The 25,705-nt window shown below is 42.2% G+C and overlaps 1 protein-coding gene across 4 annotated transcripts in view; it reads left to right on the forward strand.

Moving 5' to 3' along the window:
- Positions 1-25,705, forward strand: part of LOC111266872 (X-linked retinitis pigmentosa GTPase regulator) — a 55,976-nt gene that overhangs the window by 23,656 nt on the left and 6,615 nt on the right. For all 4 annotated transcript variants that reach the window (XR_015313575.1, XM_086971102.1, XM_086971101.1 and 1 more), the window contains 7 exons: positions 14,098-14,316; positions 17,506-17,681; positions 19,073-19,292; positions 22,114-22,275; positions 22,680-22,936; positions 23,347-23,533; positions 24,417-24,538. Coding sequence is in view for 3 of the 4 variants with exons in the window: in XM_086971102.1 (XP_086827228.1) it covers positions 14,098-14,316; positions 17,506-17,681; positions 19,073-19,292; positions 22,114-22,275; positions 22,680-22,936; positions 23,347-23,533; positions 24,417-24,538 (1,343 nt within the window). In the remaining variant the exon portion in view is untranslated. The remainder of the gene's footprint in view (positions 1-14,097; positions 14,317-17,505; positions 17,682-19,072; positions 19,293-22,113; positions 22,276-22,679; positions 22,937-23,346; positions 23,534-24,416; positions 24,539-25,705) is intronic.

The following is a 25,705-nucleotide window of genomic DNA, read 5'->3' on the forward strand; positions in this document are numbered from 1 at the left end:
TGCTTAGACTCCACGCCTGTAGAATTAAGAAATAGGGAAAATGGCCGGCCATATCATGAGGACTCTTGTATAATAACGGCAGATATTTCATCGACATAATGTACATGTAATTTCAATTGTAACTTTCATGAATGACGACCCTCGTCACACATCTACCCGTACATAGATTACATTACTATCAACTACTATCAAGACTTTTACACTAAGAGAACCTTCGATCAAAGAAAATATACTATTTTCAGCGTATTCGTATACTGTTGTTGCTTAGTTAGTTAAAAATTCCCGATTTTGGGAAGTCTGCGATGGTCTATATCATCCTGCCGCTCTGTCATCAGTTATTATAATTACTACTATTATTATTACACTACCACCGGCTTCCGAGATGCATCAGTATATCAGTGTGGTTGTCTTCATAATCAAATGTCTGATCTTGAAGCTCGTCAAGTGAAGGGAATTGATCTCTGCTTAGCGTAGTAGGCCGTATTCCTTTTTATTCTCACGACACCAAGCAACTTATACAGGGGCGTGCATAACAATGCCACTTCTAGTAATAACAATGCGAGCGTCTAGAGTGGGGTCAGAGAATTGTCTGATAGGCTAACCGATCACGAACAAACATAAGGACAACAACAGCTCTAAATTCGAATTTGCCTCGTTACCGAAGCGACTATGCGAAGTGATGGGAATGCCTATAGCGCCGTTTATACAAGCGGGTACGGTCTTCTGGCTGTTTATTTTGACGTTGTTGCGTTACATCTTGATGCCCCTGTTTGCACCGTATGAAAAAAACAACAAATCTTTACTTCGATGTACGTCCTAGTCTTTATTATCAACATTGTATAAGAAGCAAATTACATTGGCGGTATTTCATCAAGGTGCTAGGTTTTTTTTTTGGTATGTGTTGTTACATTACCATAATTATGCACACGTAGCAAGTGAGAAAAGCATTTAATCTGAAGATTGTATCATTGTACTGAAGAACTGCGTTTTCAGTACTAATGATTTGTAAAGGCTGTTAACGAATTTCTAGCCTAGCTTGTTGTTTTAAACGGTTGGCCATGTAAGTCGTCCTTGGCCAAGCGTGTACAGGGAACCTTATTATGTGTCTTGTTGCTTTCAGTATGCCAATATCGTAAACCATCTGTGCTCTATCTGACTGCCATAGTCCACTTTATCTGTAACCTGAATTTGCGCGATATGAATGATATATATACACTTGAAGATTTTGTCTACATCGAACAATAACATTTACTACACAAAACAGAGAAAATGCCGCGGTGATGTTCGAGGTTGAGGCAAATTTACTGAAGTTCAAAATGAATAACAGTTTTTGGCCTATACGAGACTAACTAATATTTTGTCCATCAATTTGGCCATCAACACATGTACGTACCTAGATAGGACAACCAAAGTGAGGAACTTCTGTTTGTCACAGAGTGCGTTGCCATTGTTAGTTCTAACATTCGTGGACTGTTAAAATGCCTGCGCGGTGGCCGGCTGATTGTATATCTGCATTGAAATAGACTTAGGGTAGGCGCAACTATATAGGATAGATAGTGTCCCCCAAGATTTTTACGGACGCCACTTGTTTCTTTCTTTTCGTACTTCCTTACCTACCTTCCTCCGTTCTTCCCTCTCTACCTTGCTTCCTACCTCTCCCTTCTGGCAGGAGGGAATTGTCACGCGATGATTGATGGACGCTTATGGATGGATATCGTTGTAGTCTCTAAACGGCTATGCCGAACTATTCTGTCTTATATTCTTCTCAGGTTATCACTATCATTTTACTTAGCATACGAGCTCCACCCTAACTCGTCCGGTACTCTTGGGCCCCTTGATACTTAAAGGGCAGCCATACGAATAGGATGAACTCTAAACAGTGTAGATCAGCGGAAGCAAATGCGGCGTGGGTGTGTTACGGCTTATAGTAGCGGCCAACTTTCACTTGCCGCAGCTGTAGAGTCCTGATATGTACGTATCTTGAGGACGGTCTAAAAAGAAAGTTAGAGAAACTAGTTCAGTGCTAAGTACGAAAATTTCCCCTCCTAGTTGTCTAGCTATTTTTAGCATTATCGCATCGTAACTAGACACTCGAGCAACGGATGCAACTAAAAGTGTTAGAAGCTCGCTCATATTTATTCGTTGTCCTTCTGCGAGCTTTTAATTTTCGGTTGATCAACCTACAGTTAAAAAAAAAACTTCTTTTTTTGAACGAACTCGATATTCATAAACGATAGAAGTTATCTGCTACCACCAACTACACTTATATGAAAAAAAAAAAAAAAAAAAACGTTTGTCTTTTAATTAGCTCGGATGGTCTGTTCCTGTCGGGTTGTGATCAGTTATCAGATCAGACGTGCTTTTTCAGAACGGAAAAGACTCGTACGTGAGCCCGCGGTTTCAGATGAATAGGTTTGAAACTTTTCGAGGTCATACTCGGACGCTCAGTCGCTAGTAGAGCCATTTAGAATTGTGGCCGAGATTAGGCGTTTGAGCAGCAGGACGCAATGAGACCGTTAATTGTGCTTAGTTCCTGCGGCATAGTTGGCTTACCCAACAAGCACAATAAGCCGTTTCCGCAGAAAATCGAAAAGGGCAAGCCGACCAATTGCTAGTCCTCGTAGCCTCAACTACTGCTACAGCCTATGGCCTTAACCCCCGGGGGAACAATGGCACGCTGTGCAATGGCTCCGCCCATCGAAAATTCTCGACCCAGAATTCGTTCATCCAACTCCCACACACATATTTGTATATGTACGTAGTACGTTCAAGCCCTTGGTCATTTTATAAATGAGAAAAAGAGAAAAGTATTGCGCATAATGACAACTGGATTAATTTGTCGGAGCTAATCCCGCAGCACCACACCGGGGCCTCTGGAATAAAATGAGGGAATGAACTCATTTGAAAACTAGCGTTGGCCTTATAGAGCGCAGTTGTAAAAGCGAAATAGTCTATGGCAATATTTAAGCGTGTGAATGATGTACTCGATGATAATGAAAAAAAGGCTATCAGTCTAACTGTATATTCATGCATAATAGTAATCGGTCATCAACTTGATCTTCTAAATGGGTCTACTCAATCCCTGCCTATGGCCTAACTGTGCGTTGCACGGTTTATACAAGCGCGTTCTACATAAATTATTCGTACATGATGGCATACGCACTAAATGAACGAGTTTCATAGACCAACTTCATACGGCTTAACTCTAATAGAACGTTACTCGTCAACTGATTTAGTCTACTTACAACAAAAAGAAACAGACAGATTGATCTGTAATAGAGATTTGCTTCAAGAGATTGCTCGCTATTGACTGTACTGTATGCCACTCGATAGAGCCTATGTACCTTGTTGACAGGTAAATTAGGCACGACTAGCGAGTGTAAGGTTCCTAGTGATGCGTTAATGGCGCGCAGGTCTAATTTAAGCCTCGCTAATACCCTGCTGCTGAGTCCATCGTTAACAGCAGTTCTGCCGTTTCAACTACTCTGCTTTGTCTACTGTATCCTCGCTTTTCAGTGAAGGTTTCCTTGTACAGCTCAAAATAGTAAACGAACAGACGAATCGTTTATATGCATTTATACGAGGACTGTACTCCACCTATTAACAGACTTAATGATTAAAAGCATAATAAATATGCTTCACCTTGGATCTTTTTCTTCGTTCAAACCGTGTTTGAATAGGGGCCTATACTTTACGAACGGCCGACCGACCGACCGACCGACCGATCGGTCGCGTTCCCTCAGATTTATCCGCCTAGTCTAAGCAAGTCAGCAACAGTCAATCTAAACATCAGCTTAGTAACGTGCATGGCGTCTACGGCGCAAGGCCATAGCGTGGTTAGCCTTCCACTTAGCGCTTGATTGTTCCTGGTGGTCATTTTTTCCGTGACCTAAGCGATTTGGTATATTCGTATTTGCGTGATTCACCCTGTTGAAATGGGATCGAATTTATCTAGCCGCTTTCTTTGTAGTGGCCGATCGTCAGCTGGCACGATTGATATATAAAACACGCGGAACAAGAAAGCTAGTCAATGGTAAAAGCGGGCCCCGCTTTGTAGGCATGGAATAATAAAAGGACTGAGTAACCTATAGTTGGCGAAATACAGCACTGCACCAACTGTTTGAAGGACATCGATAATCAAAACAACAATGTAACAAAGGATAATATGATGAATGGCATCAGCTGTGCCCGAAAAAAACCGTGCAGTAAGCCTGCGTGCAGTTTGGCTTGAAAAATGTTTAGCTACAAGGTGCACGATTCGACGCTCGCTAGGCGCTCTCAACGGTACTGTTCCTGTGTTATGACTCGCTCGGAATCATGTCCTGCTAATCTTGGAAATGATCGATGTAGTCTTTGTAATCTACGAGGAATTTGGACTTTTCAGCGTCTTATACGGTTGTGGTTTTGTATTGCGCGGACAGCACAGATGACGAGTCTTTAGGTACGACAGAATGTAGATGCGAGTATGTATAGGTGGTACGTCAGCGCGTGCTTGTGTCTGTACACGATGCACATAGACGGCTGTCTATCAAACAGCTTTTCACACACTCTATACTGGAGGCGATGCCGGTTAAATGAGTAGTCTCAAAGAAACGCTACATGCGACCCCGTTCATGGGTGACCCCAGCCAGGGGCAAGACGTCCGGAAGGAAGCCATGCCAAAAGCATGCGTAGGATCACCGACAATGCTCGAACGACAACTACGATTAGTGCAGTTAAGCAATGGCGTGTTTATTTTATATGTTAATATTAAGTTTAAAATAATGCTGGTGTGCTCCTAGTCCCTAGGGTGATAACTGTTTATGCAGAAAGATTACCTACACACAAATCTCGTAGGTGGTATATTAGAGAAGTAGACATCGGGGTATCGATGGTAGAGATAGCAGATGTTTCAATCGCTTATAGTAAACGTGTGTAATATTTTCTCTTGTCTATCATCGTAAGTGTGATATGAGATTAGCGGAAAGACAGAAGGGCTTTTGTTGTTTTTATCGATCACAGTTTGCTTCAGGATGATTACCTATGACGCCTATATTTTAACAATACGCGTGTCTTAGTTCGCTATGTCAAATAATCGCTTGAAAAGAGTAAGTCCTATCGTTTCACCGATTGTTCAGGTATCGGCTATTGTTAATATGGTCACATGACTGTATAAACGATACAATTGCTACTGTTGTTTAATATTTTTTTTCTGTAACACCTTTGCTACCTGGTGATATGCGACCTGAATTACGTGTTTGTATTATACTTCACAGTTTATCGTATTTATAGGTTCACGAAATGGGCTTAGGTACTTGAACGGTCTCTGCCTAATGATACTAAATACACTTGAAAAATTATATGCATGCAAGGGTCTAATTAGCCATGTTTGGAGCTCTACGTCCGGCGTCAGCGTCGGCATTCAGGTCACACCACTGGCTTCCAGCACGAAACGAATCGTATGTCGATGTTCGAATTCGAACCTAGGCCATAACGTGTCTCTAGAATTAATAGGCAAACACTTTATCTACTAAGCTATCACGCAGAATTGTTCGACTAAAACCTAAACGTACTTAACGGTCTTCATCGTCGCTAGGTACGTTGTATACGTCTGTTTGCCTGCACATGTGCTTGCTAACTTTATCAAGCAAGCTTAGAGGCTTGCATTGTCAAAAAAAAAAGAAAAGTAAGGTAACACCTTTGTTAAACGGTCGTTCTGCTCCAACAATGTCATCTGTCTATTAATATACGGACACCGTGATGCACAGGCTATTCTGAACTGTTAGCGGGCGCCCAAACGTCGAGTCGCACACATGAAACGATGTGCTGCCCTACGAAACATGTGCTTCTAGGCTGCCTCGCGTGTATTTGGCAGTGCTCTCTATGGGGACTCTTCGAAGCATCGGTTTGTATTTTAACTGTCAGTTTGCGGCCAGCTAGTGTGCCTATTTGGTTTAGTGCCTGGCAGCCGCTGTTAGAAATGCTATATGGCCGGGTACTACTAGCAGTAGTCGTGATAGTTAGCTTCCTAAGAACTTCAGCGCAAATGCCCGAGTCATTGTCCTTAAGTGAACTAAACGGAACCCGTTGTCCCTCAGTCTACCCCTTTCTATCTCCGTCTGTTTTTCCGTCGCAGCCCGCGGGATTTAAACTCGTAGGAAGGTTACTATGGCCGGCTAGCTTCACTATACACTCAGTGGCGAAGAGAACGGGAAAAATGATGAGAGTTAAGACGTTAACCTACTACGGCTCGTTACTACCCTCTAATAGCAGGATACAGCTTACAGCTGCTAGCAGCGATCATAGCCCTACTGTTTTTAGGCCATGCCATACTGCTGTCTGCGCAGGTATTCTTCTAGCAGATCGCAGGGTATTTTCCTTCTCGTTCTATGTTTACTTCGTCCTGCGCTTTTGCAGCTTTTTCGTCCACTTCGCCAGTAAGGCCCTTTTTCATAGATCGCACTCGTACACACAGACACAAACGTTCTCTGCAATGGAAATCGGCAGGATGGCTTCGCTGGCAGAGTCTGGCTACTTGGCATGGACACATATTCTGTATAAAACTCGTCTGCTAACAACGCACTCACACACGAATAGTGCGTTCGTCTGCTATTTCTCCTTGTCTTCCTTCTCGCATTACTGCTACCTACGTCTGGCATGATAACAGCAGAAGCGGCATCAGCCGCTCATAGGTCCAGCTGGACGCCTGCAGAGGCAACGAGCAGTCAGTCAGACGTCTGCGCATTTGGTGATCTGATGAGTTGGGCAGAGCTCGTTTTTGTCTCAGATGTTTGTTCCTTAGCGAGTTGACTTGTACAACTTGCCAGTTCAGTTTCTTTATGGAAAAACGCCTTCCAATAGAGGATGCGACGTCCTAACCTTCTGGAGAGGAGAAGGTGAGAACGGAAGCTCGTGATTGAGAACGAAGGGAATAACAATATGTTAGCGATAACAGCGAAGGGTTATTAACTCGATTCGAATGCATCCCGTTTGAAGTCCCGTTACTATAGGTTTGTTTGTTGTTACGACATTTTCAGCGGAAATCAACCTTAGATGGCGGAAAATCTTCCTGAATCCCGTTACAAGCTACGAGTGTAGATCCATTCCGGGCATCGATTGTCGCGAATACCGTTTACCAATATACATTGAGCGTCATGTTCTTTTTGATCAGCAGATTCCTAACAGAGCCGTTCAAAGCTAAAGAGCTTCTAATTAAGAGGGCTAGGCAACGCGTGAAAGATGGTTGGAAAAATTTTTAAAAAATACGAGAGATAGAGGAATAAATATTAGTCGTAGTATACTTTGAAGCTTAAAGAGCGTTATACACGCCGTCGTATCAGTTCATTCTTATTTCGTGCGTTTTTCTCTTCGCGTTTATGAAAACGCGTTAAAAAAAAGAGCGAAAATAATAAGTTTAGTTTTAGATTTCGAATAGACGTACACTTAGCGCGTCATACCCAAGCAAATAAAGTGAGGTTATGTTAATAATAATTTGGGATGATATTAAATGAATCATGTAATAACTGTAACAGGTTGTTGAGGTCGTGCAGGCGAAAAACTACTTGTTAGCTTCTAACACGTATTTTCCATGTTCCCGTTTTGCCACTCGTCTAAGGTGCTTCTTATTTAGGGCGGAAATAGCTACTCATCACCTATATACGACCTGCGGTGACCATAAAAATCGGACGCAGATTATTTCTGTAAGCGATTTGTTCAAATAACGTAACTATTTGCAGATGTAGCAGTTGTACATTGCAGTTGATACGTTGTGCTGCGACCGAAAGCCGTTTTAGCGTTGAACTTTGTCGGTCTGTACTGGATCAGTATCGCGATTGTTGCGTAAAGTCCGCGTGTAGCACCGCTGTTGTTCATAAGCGACTTTTGTTAATGCAGCGGGACGATGACAATGACAAAAATACACAAACTCCGCACAGAGATTTTCAAGCGTTTGAACAAATCAGACAAGCTATATAGTGTTAGCAGGCCAGGCCAGCCCAGCCAGACCAGATCAGCGCCAATGCAAAGACACTGATGTAGTTCCTTTTATAAAAAGTGTTTATATTACGTATGACACATGTATCGATGTGCCGGTGTTGGTCCAGAAGCACAAAAGAAGTTGAATCGTAGCGAAACTCGGTTTAGAATAGTAGTGTGAATGCTGAATTATATTAGAGTAATAATGGCGATCGTAAGAACGCTTGAAGCATTGTGGCCTGCCCTGGCACTTGTAGCCGAAATGATCCTAGCAGGAGTAGTAGAACTAGCGTTGGTAGCAATGGCAAAAGGAGCAGCTCCAGAAGCTATAGCAGCCGACCATCAGCGGGCAGGACGGACAGGCAACACCTGAAAAAGTAAATGGCCATATAAGTTTACGTCAAGCAATAGCAGTACCAACAGCGCCAATAACAACCCGATTTACCTCTTGCGGTAGATAGATCAACATCTGCAGCAGCATCGGCGCCGTTGTCGTCATCATCGTGATCAACATGATCTAGAATGATATTCCGGATGTAGAATATTGGCTTATGGCCTGGTAAAATGCCGTCGAACATCGAACGATTTCGACACATCAACTAACTGCTGCCGGCAGGTCCAGGCTAGCTGGCTGGCTGGCTGGCTGGCTGGCTAAAGCACCTTCCATTTCTATTAATGGGTTTAAAGAAAAGACAGACCGATAAAATGTGCCAAAATTAAAAGAGGACACCACTGCAAAATATGAGTGACAGCTGAATATATAGGACAGTTTTGATAACATGACAACACGTTTGTTTTTTGCACATAGCACACAAGTAGCAGTTTGTCCACGATGCACACAGGACATTGTTAGGACTAGATCGATAGGATCTGCTCGACGAAGACGGACACTGCAGAATTTGTCGACCACTGCTGTTACACTCTTCCACAATTACCAACAATGGGCACCGCACGCATGTATCTATGTTAGTGCGCACATTTATGAAATAATGACATATCCGTGATGGTAAAGTACGTTACGGGTTGAGGTACCAGTGTAAAAAAAGTCGACGTTGTCCGAAGGGGTCGCTGCGTTTAGTGCTGTTATACATAAAGAGCACGACATAAGCCGAAATTATATTAGCTAACTTGAATTGATACCGAGCGGCGGAATCCATCCTAGCCGTTCCAATAGCGGTCGACGATTATGGAACTGTCAGTTTTATTAACTTAAGTTGTTGCTGGTGCTACCAATGCAATGTTCTTAAAATGAGGTATTTTCTTCGAAAATGAAAGCAAATAATTTGTTTTCCATACGTCAGATCCACTCATAGATCTGCACTGCATTGTCAAGCTGATTCCGGCAAATTTCTCTTTGGCAGTTCCCATTCTAGCGATGTTTATCTAGGTCGTCCTGCACAAAAAGCCCTACTCTTGACTACGTTGGGTTTCGTTTTAACTAATCTACAGAGTCAACGCCATTCAGTTGACTCTTTCTTGTATCCTATCTCTAAGACTACCCTAATAGAAACAAATATTCCTAAGAAACTGTTTGCACGTGCTAGAGGCGTCACTTCTAGCAACCAGGTTCAATTTGAGGCCTAAATCGTACAGATAGGGCTAAACGCGGCACAATGTCACGCGGATACGCTACCTGCAAGAGATTTGAAGGGAATTGAATTCTAGCTTAGCAGCTGGCCGAAAATCGCAAAAATGGAAAGCCTCGAAACGGCCAAAAGATCAAACGGTACAGAAGGTCTAACCGCTAATTTAGACAGTCTAATTAGAAACTGATATTACCTGTGAAACGGCAATACATTTCTGGAGCCATTTGAATACATTTTCAGTCCCTTCAAGTCTAAGCTCTATATCGTGGATCTTGCGGTTTGCCCCACGAAAGCCACCCTCGGATTTTTCCGAAATGTCATCGAAACTTTGAATGACATAAAGCGCCGATTTTGAATAAAAGAAGGTTGTTAGTATTAGTGAAGTACATACTATATGTAAAGATTGGATAATTACTAATTTTCGCTCAAGTTCTGCGCTTTTGTTCGATATGACAGGTTTGTTGTCTTATGCTAAAAATAATTGCTTTTGTCTACGACCAGGAGTAACGGATGAACGCATGCCCTTAACGACAACTAGCTTGTCAAAGCGTGTTTCAGTTTAGATGCCGCATTTCGCATATACCTATAAATGGAATTATATGGACTTAGGGGGCCTTTTGCATAAAAGTGTTTCATGGAAGCGTTTTTTGCCGTAGTCGCCGTTTCGTGAGCGCACCGCTAATGACATTGTGGCCGGTAGCAAATAGCCTGTTGGCCGTTTATCAACAGATGCCGACTGTGTGCGAAGAGCCAAACCTGAGCACATCTTATTCTGATCGAGTAACGCGCGCTGACCGACAGCAGTGGCGCGGGTTGTTAGTTTTCTGCATGACGGAATCGGGGACGAAGGAAACGCTACTGGACCATGAACATGGCGATGGCAGTGCTAAACAACAAACCCTAAAGAGACGTAGCCAAAATATGGCTATATAGATACTACACGGTTGCAAAGAGGCTGCTTTTTATGCAACAACGTATTTTTTAAGAATCCTTGCTCCTCCCGAAGCTAGCCTTGCGTATACTAGAGTCGCCGGGAAAATGAATATTACCATGAAGCTAATACAGCCGCGTGTATCAGTCTGTGGCCCACGCCGTTCCGAACACCGCCATTTGTTACAAAGCGTTTCTGTGATTATGCTATTCCCTCGTACAGCTGTACCGAAGTACCATAATACGAAATACTAACATAAAACCGACTATATAAAGACAGAAGACGTTTGTCACAAGCAAAAATACGCTATAATTATGTACTACTAGGGTACCGGTGAGCCACACGTCGCTTCAGTTGCCCTAATTGTGGTAATAATCATGCGGACCCAGGGGGATGAGGGGTGTTATCCGAACTTTCAGGGAATGGGGTCACCTCACACGGCATCGGCATAGCACCAGCAATAGCCTGCATGCCTAGCCCAGAAAAGAAGCAACAGCCGAGTCATAACGGATCGTGCAGACGTGAGACATCCGACAAGAAGTCAAAATAACACTACAAGAATATTTGACAAACTGAGCTCTCATAACAAATATATTGGACGTCATTTTTTATGCCACGCATTAACGATGGATATATATATATATATATATATATAAGGCAGACGCCTTCTATATGAGCTGTATATATTGAAAAAAGTATTATTCCAATAAGATGCCATTGAAAAGGTTCTGGACTGCGGAGTGACATTGAGGGAAGTCAATGCCACTAGATCAAACATGGTAACTGCATTATTATTGAGTTTAAATCAAATCAGACGAACACTTAGTTTGATGGAAAATGTTTTGCAGACACAATGAATGTACGAAACCTTGAAACCGCGCTAATATTTAAAAACATCGGTGTCGCCCACTAGCAGATCCTACTGGCACAATGAATTAAACGTAAAAGGAATATAATCACCTAAAACTTTGCAGGCTTCGGACATGGATCTACGAATATTCCTGCGTTTAACAGCTACGTAAAGCTGGTATCTTTGTCGATTGCAAGGGAATCGTAAATCTCTGATATACTGTAGCAAAAATCGAGATTTTTTTGTTTACGTTGCCTGGTGTGCTTTTCTCCACACAGATACAGAGCGTCCGGTTTTAACAATCATATTTTGAGCCTTCTAGACACTTAAAGGCGGATACGCCGAATGGCCGGGTTATCTACGATAATCAGCCGCCTTAAATAATCATCTACGAGACCGTGCGACAGTCTGGTCGCTCCAGGTAGCAAATCCCAGCCTTTGTAGGACTTTCAACTGGACTAACACCTGCAGATTTTAATGAGAGTACCTCAGATGTAATCCATATAGATTAGTAGTAGCTAAGGCATTAATCGAGCATACTGAAAGCACTGCTCCCCTGTTACGTTTGACGTGACGGTGGCGTCAACAATGCTTGACCGTTTAGCAACTATAATACGTACGGCAGCACAGCGGTGAACAAGTGTACAGCTTCAAATAAGTCGTCTTATTATAGAGAAACGAAAAAGTACGGTCAAAAGCAACGCATAATGTCTCGAAATGCTGTTTACGTTACTGGAATAGATAGCTGCGAAAGGCTGCACGAGTCTTCCTGTAATGCCGGCTTCGAAACAGATCTTACGCGTTCGCTCAGACCGATAGCTATATGGTGCTTGATTTACCTTATCGTAACTCAAAACTGCTTGTTTGCTATAAACTGCAAAGGGTTAAGAGTCTTGGAAAAGGCGTCAGCCAGGTTCAGATCAGCACAACATTTGAATCCTAATTACGTTAGCCCGGAGCGCTATCACGCGTTTAACCTTTGAGCTATGCAGTACTTATAGAACTTGAGTTCTTTGAATATGTCCAATGGTAACAGGCAATATATGTCACTTCCGGATTATACGATGTCGCTGCGCTCGATCCCTAGTTGTACCTAGTATCTACCATAAACGTTATCCGTTCTCTTCGATACCTAACGAAAACGTAGCTTTACTGTATACATAGGTTTTCCATTCATTGCATCTGAGCTGCGATGTCCTATTTTATGGTGAGAACAATTGAAAGCCGGTAGAAACATACTAGAAAATTTATCTTTAAGATAATTTTCTATGATCTCAAACAGTTGCGGCATTTAAATGAGTAAGGTGTCATCTTGACTGACCACGACCGCAGCCTCAGTCGACTACTGGTAGTTACCCTTTGTAGACCGCAGAGAGTCGATTTCAGCGCGGTTCATAACGAAAATAATTATCGATGAACATTTACCTAGGATTTTTCAATTGTACTTGTATACACCGTTGTAACCTAGCTTCGACGATAGACAGATTGTTTCGTGCTGATGAAATGCCCAAAGGCGATACCGGACGTAAAACTCGAAACGCGAAGGGTTGATTGTTACCGAGGGGTTCTTTGTAATGAAGTTGATTAAACAATATTATGCAGGCTGCTCTCACTCGGTTATTTTGCGAACCTTATTAGGTTCCAAGAAGCACAGGTTTATCTGCGTCCATTCAACAAGTCTGTTAGTGTATCAAATCGACACAGATATTCCGTACTTTGTGGCCGTCACGCACAGGCTTTACGTGAACTTGATTTGGAGAAGCTGTTCGTCCGTCCAACGAATTTGTACAGCGTAGTGACCTCATTGAACATCGTTATCCTGCTATCTGTTACAGGGGTCTGGACTACGCCCATTTACGAATTTCATCGTCGCAACAAACTCTATTTGACCAATTTTCTGTTCCGCTGCACCGTACTGCTTTTTTACATTATTGTGGGTAGTCGTATTGGGCATTCTTATGCACCACAGCAGCGCCAATATTTTAAACGGGGCATTTTAAAGACGAACATTTGGCGTGGAGACGTAGTGATTTGCCCTCAGTGTGCTTCAAGCAGTTCGATTTCTGTTGCTTTACGCTGACGCATGCCATGAGGCAGTATAGATCGATCTTGTTGGCCGAGGAAGCCGTTTAAAGCAGTAATGGGATCACAAAGTTTTTTCTGTTCGAGTTGGGGCATTCCCTGCAAGCCTTGGCCCGCTGAAGCGACGGTGGGGTTCGACTAGTCACGCAATACAACCACTAGTGACAACAAAGCCCTCCGAGGGTAGCCGATCAGCCAGTCACGTGCTACATCATGAAAGCGTCATCAGGCACAACACAATATGATGAACAGATGGAATATTACGTATTTCGTCAGCTTCGATGTCCACGATAAAAGCTTCCGGGGGAATAGCTTTTAAGATAGTGACCTATTCGTCAGTGTCTTTTTTGTATTCGGCAAAGCTGGAAAATATCTTGCGGCGAAAAGGCCGAAGTGAAATGAATCAATTTTGATAAGAGTGAAGGTATATACATACGACACATATTGATAACTCGTAACTGTTTTAAGCACGATCGGCGCTTGATTAATACATAATATTTATGGCTTCATCAGATGATATATATAATTCTTGGGAATACGAGATTGGTCGCAATGTTCGATAATTTTCATTAAATTATGCATAGTGGCCAAAATAATCAGCAAATCAGAATAGTAGATAACTTGTTTTATTCTTAACTAACTGAAATTAACACAGAATGCTTAAAGTTGCAAAATGAACTTTTTAATAATTACAGAGTTAGGGGCAGTTTTCACGTTCGGCAAAAGCAAGTTCAGTGACAACCTTCCCGGAACGTTCTGGGTAAAGAACGACGTGGTGATCAGCGTCGCCTGCGGAGATCAGCATTCGGTATTTATCACGGCGTCCGGTCGCGCGTTCTCGTTCGGCTCCAACGATTATGGGCAGCTCGGCCAGTCACATACGAAACCGCTAGTTAATCCCAGATGTATCAAAGGTATGAATATCGGCCGTCTGTTACTCTATAACCTCAACTATTCCCTATTGTGTAGAGCTATGTGATTGTAGTGAACCATAGAAATTATATAAATCGGAATGCCGGCGAATGTAGCAATGAGCTTTTCAACACTTTTTGGCTTTACAGTTATTTTCCCTGGCTCTTTGTGTCAACTGCCTAAATGGGAAGTAATCTTTATCCTCATTGGCTGCGACGCGTCACGGCCCCGCCTCCCTCCAAAATGATTAGTGCTAACTTTTCATTTACGCAACATTAAACTGTCCCCCCTTTTTCCGTTTTTTTTTTTTAAATTTTGGCGCCAACCAGCTTAATTAGGTATCAAATAGATGCGCATAAGAACCCCCCAAGCAATGTTCGAAACAAATCGACATGAAACCATATTTCTTGAAATTTTTCTGTTGTTCTTACATCGTATTGCTTTATATAGTACTCAAAAAGATGAAAGAGATCCACAAAACGTAATTCAGTCTAGTTTTCTTTCTTTTCGGTGTCACGGGCTCTCCAGCTTCATGTGCTATGCATGAGCAGAGTTACGTATTTGCTATCGCGAGACGCAGAAAGCACTCACTGTCACCCAGTGTCCAGATTGTCCCCCTCTTCCGCCGCTCGCTCATTTTCTTTCCCTAAAAGTATGTTGCGAGGCTCCTGCCGGTGTCGCCACGGTGTGGCAAGTTCGTGTCCGCCGCTACAGGCGCGGCCGTTTCGACCCACTCTCGAATTTTGTCCTTAATGACAATCCTCTACACTTAGTGCAACTCTCGTGCCGTTTCTGGTTTTCTTAAGCCATCAGCCTGCACGACAGCAGAAGCAGCAGCAGCAGCAGCAGTAGCCTAGCAAGTAGTGTATGCCCACTGTTGAATCAAGGCCAGCCACTATTACTACTAGGCAAAACAAAATAGGGCGACTGCAGCAGACTAAAACTATTTGGGCCGGAAGGTCAAGTGGTAAGATTATACTATCGACTCTACTGAGACATGTTTAGACTATATGCTTTAGCGATAGGTTTTGAAAAGAAAAATTTGACGGTGGAGTTATGGGAAAGGAAAAGTAAGATAGACCGAAGTTTCATTAGGAAAGCCTGAGGGAGCTGAGAGGCCTCTAGCAACGGTATGTTTTGAATAGCGCCGAAATTCGGACGGTTTTCGAAAGCAGATATTTTGTACTGTTTTTTAACGTTCTTCTCATTGTCTCAAAAGCCAACGAGTGGGCTGGCTGGCTGGCTGGCTGGCTGACTGGCTGGCTGGCGAAGACTTGATGACACATGCTTTGCGGCTAAGCAGGCGCATCGTATCTAGTTCTAGTTCTAGTTATGACTATGTTTAATTAGGCAGGATTGAAGCGAGAATGTCTTGACCTCGTCTAGTAACGCAGGATACCGATAAACCATTTGTCATTGCTAATAAATCATGGTCAGGCAGTCGCTTATAGACAAGATATTCCTGATTAAGATACGCTGTGCTTGGATAGAGCATATAAATTTTATGATAACTTGATTTTCCGCCAAGTTTGTGTATATAAAATAACTATCTAGAGTTTTACATCCGTTAAGCATCCATTTCCATGGTTGGCTCCTTCCAACATGAGCCACAACTTGCTTACGGAACTCCGATCACCGCGCATCCTTGTGTTCGGTAGTCGAACACGTTACCAGTGTACCTTTACAGGCACAGATTCGTGTACTTACGCAGTGCTACGTTTATCTAAGGAATTTCTACCCAGAATTAAACAGTTGGTAGGGCATTGGGCTAGCTGGCTATTTTTCTACAACAGAGATGAATGATTACGTTTGTGTTTAAGCATACTAACGGCTGCAGACTGATGCTAATTTCAATTTCTAATATTATCATCAGTTATAATTTAGACTTTTAATAGTGCTACTGCTGAAATGAATAGAACTTATCACGCTCGCTTTCATGCGGACCACAGTATGGCTAGACAAATGCTCGTGCCCTAGTTCTACCCACGAGCTACAGTCTGTACGCGGACCCCATAGGTAAAATGAGGTTCCATTTTAGCAAAACATGAAAAGCTCGGGCCGCAGTTGGCACGAATTTAGATCCATGATTCACGTGGCGCACGTCTCAATGCCTAACCGTATTCCGCTAACGTGTTCCCCACGAAGTCTCCACCAAGCGCCAAATGTCAATTTGGCTCGAATGAAGCCTAATGAAGGTTTAGAACTATTGATATACCATAGAACGTTGCTATCGATCGTCCAATAGCAATGTAACGGATAACAAAACATCTAGAACAAAGAAATACTATTATTGATGCATGATTCTGGGTCGAAATTCATGTAGACCGAAAGAATCATCTGGGTTAGATTGAGGAGTGTTCAATGGGCTCCTGTTAATTATGTCAAGTGACGCAGAGTGATCGAAGTAGACTTCGATATCAAGATCGCCTCTTGCACGCAAATAAGTTGCCCTACAAAATTTGAGTGTTGACCGTGAAGCTATAAGGCGTTTTCCGCATACTCCCATTGCTACATTGAAGATGGCGACCTGCCATATTCGTCGTCTCTAATATAATTATCTATATGAAGGAAAATCACGAATCACTGTATATAGGTCTGGCTTCGAAAACGATGAATCTTATCGATAGTAGACAAGAATGTTTTAAATCTGCAGGACACGTTCGGAATGAATAACTGCTCTGGTGAAGTCGCTCTGCAAGCGATACATATATAACCGGTAATCGTCGCACGTTGCTATAAGTTGCAACGAAGATACGCAGGCTGGTTTCTCACCCGAGTCTTCGTATTTATTTCGTAAACAGAGGATTCTATTAGAGAACCTATGGAACCATTATGGGTCGACGAGCTCGAGGCGCATATCGGGCTGCGGCTGAAAGTGAACTCTTTAGTGTACCACTATTCTTAAGGCTTGCTTCTTAAAAAGGCATTTCGAAACTCGTAAGCTTTTTCTGGTACACTTTTTGCGATATTTTAGACCATAATTTTCCGATGGATATCTTGCGTGAGCCCACACAAAACTATAGGCGTGTTGGATGATTTTGTTGCTTGTTAATAGGAGGACAATAACAACACATCTGTTCTATATATTTCAAATTGATTTTCCGCTACAATTTACTATTCGGTCATCATTTATACGTAAAATTATCTGTGTGCTTATTGGTGATTACTTTGTTTTCAACGTGAAATTTCAGCGCTGAAAGACAAGCGCGCCATCTTGGTGGCGTGCGGCCGATCGCATACGTTAATAGCTACAGATGAGAAGAATGTCTACGCTTTTGGAATCAATTCGGAGCATCAGTTGGGAGTGAAGTCCTCGGCTGCTTATCATGCCGAACCGCAGTTGGTATCGGCGCTCGCTGGTGTACAGGTCTGTACATAGATACAAGAAAGATATATTGGGAGCATGATGGTTTTCAAGAAGACTATCGGATAGCTCTAACAGCCCACCTCCTTCATCTGTTTTAAGCGAGAAAATCTTAGTCTAAACAATTCCTACCGTCGTGCATAGATAGGCTTCATCAGACAAGCTGTTTCACCATGTCAATGGTAGGTGAAGTTATGTCCCGTTATTAACAGGCGTCAAACGGTACAGTCCTCGATAACAATATTTGATTTATTGTACACGCATATTCGGGTACCATTTACAGCTACGATCTAATTATCCCGCAATTGGGAACGTAACTCAAAAGGGAATTACTTAATTAAAATTGCCTGTATAATTAATAAAATTAGTCAGGCAGGACTTTTAGCCAATGCATAAGATCATACAGGATAATTATTTAAAATTATCGTACTTGTTTTGCGAATACTCAGTTAATGCAAACAGTCATCATCGAACGATAATGGCTACCCGCTTCTTACCTGACCCGAAATGATTACTTTTAACAGAAGTTTATTAAAGAAAGATCGACGCAATCGAACAAATTTTGCCATCTATGACAGCCGCCACTGCGGTTAGGGTAGCACGATACGACCGGCCAAGACGACATACTACAATAATACTGCCGGACCCGACGCAGATGTACGCAGACACGTACGCGCACGAACGTACACCCATATCTGGGAGGTCGTCCATACTGAAGCACCTAGCAAGTGTTTTGAACTCAACTAACTTTAGCAAATAATCAAAACAGCGGTAGAGAACTTACATTAGGAGCGAACGCAAACAATAGCATATATTTGTAGGTTCATTTTTGTGCGATAGGTCGCACCAGCAAAAGGCTAAATATTATTACTCTGTCGTTCAGAAGCATCGGCAGATTTTTGTCGAAGCAACGAATTTGTATTAAAAAATGATCCATCCGTAAAAGTTGAATATAACTAGAGGTTACTCTCGAAAAATCCCTTGGATGATCCTCTAAGGGCGGTTATTCGCAAACGGGCCCATCGCTCCCCCTCCCGCTAGCTACAAATCTGCTTACGACCATTTTGAATTTCTTAGAAGAATATCATAGAAGTCTTATGTACTGTACTCAGATATGTATATAAGACTTGTAAGATATTCTTGACATTGCCCAATGTGGTAACTGAATGTAAATGTAAGACTATTGATGCGCTAAGTGTGGGAGTATATACAAAATGAGCTATGATAAATTGTGCTTTTCGTATGCAACGCTATGAGTTTATCCATAGGGCAATGGCGCAATATGGCGAACAGAGCTAATTAGTTTGAATACCTGTAGGTGCCTCTCGCATTCCTAACGAGTCCACAAAACGGAGAATCTCACCGATACCCCACCATGTGTACGTTTACTTCAGATAAAAGCTCTTGCCGCCGGCGCTGACCATTCAATGGCATTGAGTGCCAAAGGCATCGTCTACCTGTGGGGTTCCAGCGAACACGGCCAGCTCGGACTCGGCAGAAAGAAACAACGGAAACTGCCGGTGCAGCTAAAGACCGAAGGAAAGGCTTTGGGCATTTCGGCTGGGGCATACCATTCTGCCTACGTCAATAGTGAGGGGCATCTGTTTACATTTGGTACGTGTAAATCCACTGATCTGTTAGGACTGCGGCACGTCGTTTTTACCGAGGCGTAATTATCGATGAAGTTGTAGTAAGGCAAAAATGTTACCTATGATAGCTTTCGAACGAAAATGCACATGAGCACAATGGAATCCTGTATCACCGATTAACATCATTTAGCATGGCTTAGATATTCTTGGAACGCTACAACAAAAGAATAGAAGCAAAGTATATCTGGTACAGCTGGTGGCAATGCCAAGTAGTTAAATAAACTTTTGCGTTGTTCCGTACATCATTAGTAAGTAGAATTTCTTTGACCTTCTAAGGCGATGGCTTATTTAAGTTTTATTGATTTTTCAACTATCTGCCTCATAGCGGCTGTTAGTCAAACCGAGTCTATCGATTGACGCTAATACTCTACGTTCTGCTTGTAGTTTTGCTCGTACCATCACCCGCCAAAGATAGTAGCTGAAGTTGAAACTCTAACTCGTTGAATCGGCCCAAGCTTCATCGTCGCCATTTGTTAGTTATTAGGATACGAATCTAATAGATCTAGTAAGAATTCGAATTTATCTGTCTAGAAATAGATACCTAAGTAAGATGTATTGTATACATGAATGGATGCGGCAATATGCCCCACTGAGTTGTAGAGCATGCCTTCTATTCAAGGTCGCTTCTTCTTTATATTTGAGTCGTCTGTGCGTCTGTTGATCGTAATTTTCGTTGGGCAGCATTACGTTGCTTTAGTACTATCGCTCTATTTTTATTGATCGGAACAAGGTTGGCAGAAATAAGCGGCACGAGCGGAATTCGAAGCAGACGAAGCAGGAACAGTAAAATAATTTCAGGTGTACAAAGATGTTGAATGGAAACGCTTCACGTTCTGAAGATATATTGATCCTGAGGCTAATGAGAGAATTCGAGAGAGAGAGAGACAGCAGCTAAAAGGGTGTAGAATGCCTCGAAGAAGCCCAAAAATAGTATCTTAACCATATCTTAATATCGTCCCTGCATAGGCAAGAATACGGGTACACACGGTGACCAGAAATGTTGCTAACAATGGTTACAAACGTAGAATATCATACAAGAGAGAAAAGAACACCTCTAAAGGGGCTACAGGGGCTGCATAAGTTCATGCAGATGTATCCACTCAGAGAAAGTCTTTCTCTCGCGCTGAGGTATTCGTTGTTGTGTATTGCCTTGATTAAACCAGTGAAAATATCTTTGATGCGAAATCGTCGCTCCTGCGTTTTTTATCGCCATATTGATATTGTTGCTAGGATGGATGCGATTTCGTATAGCCTGTACCATATGCTTGTTTGGGGTTACATAAAGGGTGTGGAACTACCCTTAGAAGTTTATGCTACAGGTAAATTGCCGATTCACATAAAGTCTGCATCGCAAATGCACTATTTAGTAAATGCAGTGGAGAAACGCTATGTTGCTGGTTGTCGCTAAAAAAATGACGTTCTAACCGTGCCGTTATCATAGCGGGGAATAGCGAAGGAAAGCGAAAAACAAAGAAAGTTGTTATAAGTAAGTTGCTCACCGGCTTGTTAATTAGAAGACTGAGTGTCTACTTGACAAACGTACACGGGGTTTTAACGGAGTTAGAGTTCTGGAGAGGACGCCCCACAGAAACGGCGTGCAAGATCTAGATATTCGACTTTAAGAAAGCACTGGCTACGTCGCATACTGTGCTACGCGCGATGTTTGTCGACTCCAAAACAACTTTGGACCAGAGAAGAGGTTACGCTCATGCTGGCCGAGCCAGATGCCCCTAAGAATGTGCCCAACCTTTTCACTGTAATTCTACAGGAAAACGGAATAACCATGGACGGCGAAGTGGCCATCACATAGACGATTTGCCCGATTCAGAAATACCATCTAAGCCAACTTTTATTCTTGATCTTGCTGAAGGGCCTCTCCTATGAAAAAAAGAGCTGACAAAACTAGTCGAAGTCATCTTGCATGCAGAAAACTTCACGGGTTTAACACGTCGCAGGTCCAGCTCTACGCGGCAGTCACCGATTTGAGAGACCGTCAACCTGATCAAGACTAAGACGATGAAGTTTAAAGGAAGAGGCAGCTCTTCCCCGCAAATAGCAGAAGGTTGACTGTGCCCGTCACCGAAACATGCAGCTTTGTCCATTGCAGTCGATTCCTCGAGGAAGTTCTGATGAGAATGTCATTTAAACAGATTTTACGGTGGAGCATCTCAAGCATGTCAGAGCCTTTTTCCTTAAAAGAGCACTGGAACTAATCGATTCGTCCCTGCTGTCCGAAGGCCTACGTTGTCACTCTGAGCCCCCGGCAGACGAACTTTAGGAACTGGGACCAAAAAATTCGGAGAGATTTATGGGCACATTTGTGCTTTGGATGCAAGGAAAACCAACGAGTGCAAGGGGACAAGCCAGCTAAACAGACATACTGTTACACGCTTTGCTGTGCATAGGTTCTGCAATAATCTCTATAGAAAACCAGGTCTCCACGAGCCTGACGATACGTGAAGATGGTCCAGATGCGGGGGAAATCGTGATAGATATCATAGCATTCATTCCCTCTTGGTACCATTTGTATTTGTTTGGCAAATCTCTTAAAGGCTCGCATAATTAATCTTTTTGATATAGAAATATCATATCGTTGATGTTAGTTTTTGACTACTACCAGCAAAAATGAATAAATAAAGTTTAATTCATTTCTGAAGGGGCAAAAGTGGTCTGATATATGGCCTTTAGTAACGGTAATGTTTTGCCCCTACTGGAGGAGGACAGTAGGCGTATGGAATAAAAAATTATATATGCACAAAGTGTTATTCGTAATTTGCCTTTGACAGGCGAGAGTGAGCACGGTAAACTAGGAACAAATCTAGCGCCACGGAGATGCCGGAAGCCATCGAAGGTGCCGGACATTCAAGGAACTGTTACTTCAGTAGCCTGTGGAGGATCACACACCGTTGCGCTGACCAGCGACGGGCGGGCATACTCATTTGGAGATGGTAAGTGTGACTTCATGCCCTTGTTCCCTCAAATTCGATGATTGGATCGATTATTTTTTTTATCGGACAACAGTATCAAACGTATCTAGCTTTCTTCCATATATGCCTATTATGTTGCTTCAAAGAAATCCACGAACGTGTACGCTTGCTATATTAGCAACCCTAACTAAGTATCTCAAGATATTAACAAACACACGCCGAAAATAGAATTTCCATCGCTGACGTTATTTTTTTTTATTTATTTACAATTTATTATATATCCCCAATTATTAGACACTATAGCATACGCATGCTAATAATAGTACAATAGCAATGAGTCTGCTACGCTACCTTCTAAATACATAGCTGGTTCAGTAACTTCCAAGTCATTTGTTGTATTATCTCAACTGCCTTACTACCTACAGGTTCCCACGGTCAACTTGGTCTTGGGTCGCGAATCACCCATGCTGGTAGGCCTCATTTGGTACAGGTGCCCACAGGGGTTCGTATGGCTCGAGTGTCTGCGGGTCAGAATCACACAGCGTTTCTAAGCGATGGTCGGCAGCTTTTCACGTGCGGAGAGGGTAGACATGGAAAACTGGCTTTGGAAGATGGCGAAATGGGCAGTGACAAATTCAGTCCAATGTTGGTTGACATTCTATCACTGTTTCAGGTGCAACAGGTTAGTGAATCAGGCTCAAAAGGTTAGCCACGTTTGCCTGTGGCCTGAACAAGATTAGCTCATTGACTGGGTGATACGCGATGCTTCGAAGTGTCATAAATATTTCAGATTTATGTCAGAATATAACAATATCAGATAACTGATTGTAATACTATTAAAATTGCAACTATAGGAACTTGGATCAGATTATATAGACGAGATAAGTTCATTGAATACTGACAAGCATCAAGAATTATCCTTCCTGCTCGATATTAGATACTGCATTTTTGCGAACGTAGTATTTTTGTGTGTATTTATTTGTCTGTAGTTTGATCAATACGTCTTGTTCAGACGGAATTGTTCACCATGTTGTTTTATGGCTTTTCCTCTGACCTCGTAATGAGAATGTGTCATATATTTACCATTGGAAGGTATCGTGCGGTGGGTGTCACACACTCGTGCTTGTCGTGCCCGGTCTTGAAGATAGTCAGGGCAACCGAATGGGTGACTCACCCATCTCAGCGGCCGTTCAAGCAACAGAGCTCACGCTAGCTCGCCTACGGAGGCGCTACAAGAGGGCACTCAGCTACGCCGATCTCTACGCTGACGAAAATGATGGTACTTATTTTGAACTGATAATTAGTTGTGGTCACAATATTTTGCAATACAAATTTATCCAGATAATGATAATTATAATACTGTGATGTATGGTTGCTATATCTGCTGTGCAATATATAGCGGCGTTAGAAAAAGTACCATATGCGTGCATTTAACGGTCTTTGTCGTCCTCTATGTCAATACTGCTGCCATATGTATATGTTTCCAGTTCTATAGTATTCTTTACAACGGTTATAGACATCTATATGCCCGTATAAAGCGCCAACAGGTGGCCCTGAACTAGTACTAGCTAGTGGACAGAAGTTACTGGGAAAAACGGCTCCAAGTGCTACTTTTGTCGTATCGCGTGGTCTATATCATGACGCCGTCCGATTTACTGAGCAGATTTTAAGGGGTTTCATTCAAGTATGTCAGTACAGGTTTGACAAGTCTTTATAAAATTAGGAATTATATATCTAGCTTAGAGAGTACGCAGCTGTAGCCTAAACTCCCTGGCAAAGCCTGTGGGCTTCTGCCGACGCTGACGCTTCATACTAGCTTTTTCGCTTGCTAGCACAAAATTATGTTCTGCCAGGGAGAGGCCATTAGGATAGCAAAATGGCAAAAGCCGTTGAGGTCTTGGCACGACTAACTGAATACCTAAGTAGTACAGTTGGGCCTATATTCGCTATCCTCCGAAACCCTTGCATAATATACTATCTATAATAATATGCTAGCTATATAAGTTACGGAAATCCGTATATCGTGTGTGCTTTTCTTAGCGAGCCGTAGAGCTCTTAGATTAGAACTCCTCAGATTGGATTTTTTTATCCGTAGACCATTCATCTCAATGGTTGTACTTGGCAAAAAAATATTGACCAACAAAATGTCCCGGTGCTTTCAGCGGAGAAACGATTATCTCGGCATTACCTAAATTTGGACGACTCAACTGCGTTCGCGACTCTTCGGTACATTGATTCGGACGTTGAGTCCGACGTAGATGATGAAAATGCCAACATTAGCGCGGTAAGTTGACTGTGGCAAATATTTATTTGGGCATCTATTGACGAAAATTCTAAACACCCATTAAATGATGGAGAGAAAACAATTTGAAACAATCTGGGTAGATGCCAACGTGGGTCATTGTACATGAACAAATCCGGATATGCTACTGTGTCAGTTCTCTGGGCCAACAAGGGCCGCTTGAAAACAGCAATTACAGAACTATGCCAGTATATAGAATTTACATTTGAACTAACACCTCTGAGCATATTGAGTAGTATACATATTGGTAAAATAGGTACATTGTAACTTCACTCTGAGACTGAGAGAGCGTATCAACTATCGTTTAACAGATGTGGGCAAAAAAATGAATGAATCATCGTTCAGTAAAGCAGTGCGTTCTACTATCAAAATAAATGGAAGTACTTGAAATGAACATGGTTAAATTAGATTGGCAACAGTTTCAACGAGCTCAACCACACATTTCGTGTTGGACATCCTGGATACCTGATCTGGATTGTTTTTGTTAGACCCAACTATTCGACTCTGAAATCTATCAGATCTATTTGTCATAAGCTGCCATAGCTGGATCTGCATTTAGTCAAACACGTTTCGAAGTGTCAGCATGTATGGCTGTAGACGATGCACGTTCGAGATAGTGGTTTTTGGCATTTAGAAGCAAAAAGATGCTTGCAGTTCTTCAAACCTGCTTTTAGGTCTCTAAAGAGACTTTGTCTCTTTAAGAAGAAAGAATTGGAGTTTACAGCTTGATGGGAAGTTAAGGCTAGAACTTTATCCCGATAACCTCTTACGTTTGAATGGGATCACTTGCATAAAGTCCTGCATAACAATAGTGTAAGGTTTATTAAAATATAGGTAAATATAGGTAAATAGCAACTATTTACAGACTTTGGCTATGCTTGAAAACTATAGTTTGATTTATTTACAGTAAAAATAACCCAGTATTCTTAGAATAGTTTTTGACGAAAATTTGAAAATCCGAACGTATCTTAGATTCTAAAATAGGAATTATAGTAAGAGCTTCAAAACTCTGTGAATTATTTATGCAGCTATAACAGTTTCACTAATGCCGTAATAATTCGGTGGCAGGATTATCGTTTCCTTGTAGATATATATGTAGAGTTTAAGGTGCCTTTCTTGAAATGCTTTAGTTACTGATGAGTATATTGA

Source organism: Varroa jacobsoni, unplaced genomic scaffold (genome assembly GCF_002532875.2).
Source record: "Varroa jacobsoni isolate VJ856 unplaced genomic scaffold, vjacob_1.0 scaffold_1123, whole genome shotgun sequence".
Lineage (NCBI taxonomy): Eukaryota > Metazoa > Arthropoda > Arachnida > Mesostigmata > Varroidae > Varroa > Varroa jacobsoni.